This window comes from Austrofundulus limnaeus, unplaced genomic scaffold, assembly GCF_001266775.1.
Source record: "Austrofundulus limnaeus strain Quisiro unplaced genomic scaffold, Austrofundulus_limnaeus-1.0 Scaffold1563, whole genome shotgun sequence".
NCBI lineage: Eukaryota > Metazoa > Chordata > Actinopteri > Cyprinodontiformes > Rivulidae > Austrofundulus > Austrofundulus limnaeus.
Genome location: NW_013953965.1, coordinates 16,087 through 20,739, shown reverse-complemented (window position 1 = coordinate 20,739; position 4,653 = coordinate 16,087). Strand labels below are relative to the sequence as shown.

The 4,653-nt window shown below is 40.4% G+C and overlaps 1 protein-coding gene across 1 annotated transcript in view; it reads right to left on the bottom strand.

The window, feature by feature from the left end:
• The window catches only part of phactr4b (phosphatase and actin regulator 4b), a 29,981-nt gene that overhangs the window by 19,171 nt on the left and 6,157 nt on the right, over positions 1 to 4,653 (bottom strand). The window contains exons 2-3 of the mRNA XM_014032871.1: positions 3,619 to 3,783; positions 3,354 to 3,434 (exon numbers count right to left, since the gene is read on the bottom strand). Of these exons, the coding sequence (XP_013888325.1) occupies positions 3,354 to 3,434; positions 3,619 to 3,783 (246 nt within the window). The remainder of the gene's footprint in view (positions 1 to 3,353; positions 3,435 to 3,618; positions 3,784 to 4,653) is intronic.

The window sequence follows — 4,653 nt, the reverse complement described above, 5'->3', positions numbered from 1 at the left end:
ATAAGATAAGATAAGATAAGATAAGATAAGATAAGATAAGATAAGATAAGATAAGATAAGATAAGATAAGATAAGATAAGATAAGCCTTTATTGTCATTGTACAGAGCACAATAAAATTACAGTTCAGAACACCCATTCACAATTATTCATACACTCAAAAGGAGTGGGCAGAAGTAGATTTATATAAGCCCACCTCTTCTCCTGTGACCTTATTCACATCACTTCTTATCTATCAAAATAATTATTAATTACTTCAAAATGAATGCATCCAACAACACTGTCATCTGCAATTCCTTTTTACTTTAAAACTTTTTATATTTGTGACAGTTTTCTTTCAATATTAAACAGTTTAATTTAAAAGTTTGTCCTTAAAACCTGTTGTTTATGTTGAAGGAAAAAAATGGTGATATTGCATTTTGCAACACAGTCGCAAAATACAATATCAATAAACATTTTCATTGAATCGAATCAAATCGTGATTAATCGATACTGAACTTAATGAATCAAAATCAAATCGATTTAGAGAATTGGCTATGATACCCAGCCCTATACAAACCTACATTTATTTGGCTTTTATTCTCACGCTAAGTCATTTACATGTGTCTGCAAACTATATAAACATGACTCAGAAACAAGAAGTAAAAAAGAAACGTGTCGTTTTCCTTGATGTGAAACCGAGACACTTAACAGGGAAGTAGAGAAAAAAGCAATTATTTCTTTTTAAACGTGTCAGATCTGAAATCATAGAAATAAAACAGCTTAAGAGAAATGAAACAGAACCGTTTAGTGTTTAGGTTGGGAGCAAAAAACCAGAACTACAGAACWGCAAGAGAAGGAACTACAGTATGTTTTATCTGCACAGAATGAATGCGTGTTCGTGTTCTGTTAATCAGGTCAGACAAGCGGCATGTAAACAATCAGAGCATAGAGGCAAGTAAACAAATGGAGCCATAGGAAGCCTAAAGTGACAAACAAAAGTACAATGTTCAAAGTCTTCAATCAATGACAGAGTCGAAACACTTGTACACTGTGGTTACGTTATATTCTAATGAAAATAATAATAACTTCATTATTAATAACATGCGTGCATTGTTTGTAGAATGTGTTAAGTTGTGCACATCAACATCACACATTTATCTATAAAAAGCATGCAAGCGTGGGAAAAGGTGTTACTCTCACTATGGGCTGCCATCTTCCAGCTTGGGTAATGGGTTGTCGAATTTGCTACATCATTTTTTATTGGTTTATTTGTGTTAATTAACAACTATACCGTGTCACTAACAGAAGCCAAGTTAGTAATAAATAAGAGCTCATRCGGGATCTTTGAATCTTAAGAAGTTGACTGTTGGTGCTCTATAAGCTGTTTCTTCTTAACTTTGTCAAGTTAAATGTTTTGTGAAAATAATATTTTTTTGGAATACATGAAAGCATCAAGACATACAAGATCCTACCAAACAAACAGGCTGCTCACAGAGAAATCGCCCCTTTCAAATAAGAGTTCCACAACGTGTCTGCCTCGTATCATTCACATAAAACATAATGAATGAACTCCTTTAGCCATTCTTTTTTCTGGTTAAGTCTTTATTTAAACTAACTACAAATGTGCTGTCACATCAGTATTGTCTCCATAATAAATGTCATCCGTCCATTATCATTACTGACGATTCAGAGGTGCTACAGAGGTAGTGTGTTTCAGTCCCCCCCCTCCCCCCCCCGCGTCTTCTGAATGGACAGAGGTGGGGAGGAGCCATGTCAGTCCCTGAGATTGAGGCATCTTCTGAAAGATCCTAACAAAGGGCTCGACACACGGGGAGAGACAAACAACAGCGATTAACGGCTGTCATCGCAACCAGGGTGAAACCCAACACACGGGACGTGATAGCGACTGCAGCGTTGCAAATCGCGCTCTTGGGTCGCTTGTCTTCATGAAATTTGATTGGTTCTTCTACTGCCTCTTGTAAAGGTTATTAGTGGTTTGTAAAAAAAAAAAGGGGGGGGTGTGCATTATGGACAACTAAACAAATCTTGCAATGCTAATAACATTGAAAAACAAACGCACACCAAGATACGATTTTATGAAGAAAAACTTACCGGATAACTTCACCCTGGTGCCAACAAATTCCCATAAAGCTGCCTTTTTTAGTAATCACTTGGTGAAAGTGTTAGCTAACTGCAGTGTGTAGCATCCTCTCCGCTCATTGGTCAGTCAATGAAACCCTCACTGATTGGTTGTACGCCAAGCGACAGTGACAAAAGTTTAACATTTTTCAACTTTCATATGTTGCGTCGCAAGCTCACGTGTGCGCGTCTACGTGTACYAGTGCGAAATTCCATATGCAAAATTGGCTGGAAGAGGGCAAGCGATTGTCGCCTCATCACACAAGCTCCATGGGAAATGAATGGAGAGCGAGCGACGTCGCCTCCCGTATGTCGAGCCCTTAAGCCTGCAGAAGCTCTGTTTATAACCTCAGTCATTCCCACCTCCTAGATGCAGAGCTTAGTAAGTTCACTACCTACCTATCTTTACAACGGGTGGTAGATTTTTCTTTTTAATGTTCTGACACATTAAAAATGGCTGCAGTAATAGAAAAAAAAAGAAAAAAAGGGATATAAAGAAGGCAGAGCAGTGGTTGCAGCTGTTGCACATTGCTTCCCAGCCTGGGGCCTTTCTGTGCGGAGTTTGCATGTTCTTCCCATGCACGCATGGGTTTTCTCTGGGTACTCTGTTTTTTTCCCCCACAGACCAAAAACACGCATGTTTGGTTAATTGGTGATTCTAAATTGTCTCTTGGTGTGAGTCCAAATTTGAATTGTAATTTGTCTCCTTGTGTCCCTCTGATGGCCTGTGACCTGGTCATAGTGTCCCCTCGCACAATGACTGCCAGAGATAAGCACCAGCATCCTGCGACCCGGAAAAGAGCAGCGGGTAAAGAAATGGGTGGATCTAAAAAAATACACCCCTAAGTCAAGCTCCCCCCAAGACACATTCAGTGTTTGTTGGAGTGATGAAGCAGCAGCTGTAGGCTTAATAAATGAGCTTCGGAAACAGCAGGGCCCACAGAAAGCCTGCACACGTTCCTCTCTGAGCTAAAATGCTGCAAGGCACAATTTGTTCCACTTTTCCTGAGCTCCGCAGAGTGGCATGTAGTTTTTTAACTTGTATTAAAGGACTATGAAAACAGCAAAATAAAAATAAAAACAGCAAGTGAATTAGCCTGTTTTAAAATATGTCTCAGACACCTGTTCTGATGTAGTGATGTCTTAAATTGCAGCGTCTGCGGGGATAAGGTCGCTTCGGGGTGGCTTGTGTCAGAAACAGACACCACAGAGAGATCAGATGAAGGCTTCTTACCGTTGTCGGGGACCTCCTTCAGCACCCCTTGTTCTATAAGCTCCTGTCGTGTACGCCGTGTCGACATCTTCCTCTCCAGTTCTGCCATCAACACACAGGATTTACAGTGTTTAAATTTCCTTTGTCACTACAATGCAATGTTGTGTTGTCCTAAAGTAGCCAAAAAGGGATTCTAACATTCATGCAGGAGAACAAACATTGAGGAATGCTGACAAAGGGTGGGGGTCCACTCCAACTGCAAACACAATGAGTTTACAACACAAACCTTCAGATGTTTCCTTGAACTTCTCGCTGCTTTTCTTCTTACGCCACTTCCAGGGTTTGAAGATCTTGCCAAGAGTGGAAAACTTGCCTTTGCGCTTTGGGGTATCGTCCCCCGTGCTGCCCCCATCTCCCACCATTGTGCTGTGGTGCTGCTCAGATTCATCATCTATTAAAGAAAAAATGTTTTAAGGGATTAACAAGATTCTTCAAGCCCTCAAAAATAAAAAAATATCTATGCAAAGCACCATTACCAGTAGCCATATTCTGTCACTTGTTATTTTTGAATCTAAATGAGCTTCTCTGTCTCATCAGGTCTGTCATTATCTTTGGCTGTTAGTTCTTGTGGACTGTGCTTTGGTACGGTAATGCTGAGTGCTCATGAACTCCTTTGCACAACTATAGTTAATAYAAGAGGTCTGAAACTGGCACTCAGCCAAGGTTTCTTGCTGTCAAGTGCTCACATTCCTTTGCTGGACGGAGACGAGAACCTTATCAGCCTTTCAGCTCTCGCTGCCTCTGTCGAAATGAGGGGGGCACACAGACGCAGTCATAAACAGCAGAAAAATGCTGTCAGTCAGGATACATATGCACAGCTAACAGTCAGGAAACAAGACCTTTTCAAGGAGCGCTGATCATTACGAGATGTCACTAAGTTCTGGAAGTACTCCATTACAGGGTATTCTGCAGTGATGGCTAAATATTCTGGGATCCATGATCGACAGATGCTCTGACAGAATGCTGAGCTCGAGGGGCGTTCGAACGTTAGCTCCGTGATAAGAGCTGCTGCATTCAGCAGACATAATATTTACCACTGGAAAGAGAACGGACTCTGATTTTCAAACATCCAGCCAGGATGTCTTTGCGTCAGTAGGTACTGATTCCCATAACAATATGCTTTAACACATTAAAGAGCACAGGAGCACAAAGGCAGAATTGCTATGGTTTTTACAAACTGAACCTACAATTAGGGTTGGGCAATATTGGCAAAAAAATAAATCACGATTAATTGTGGTATTTAGCCGATAACGATTAATTT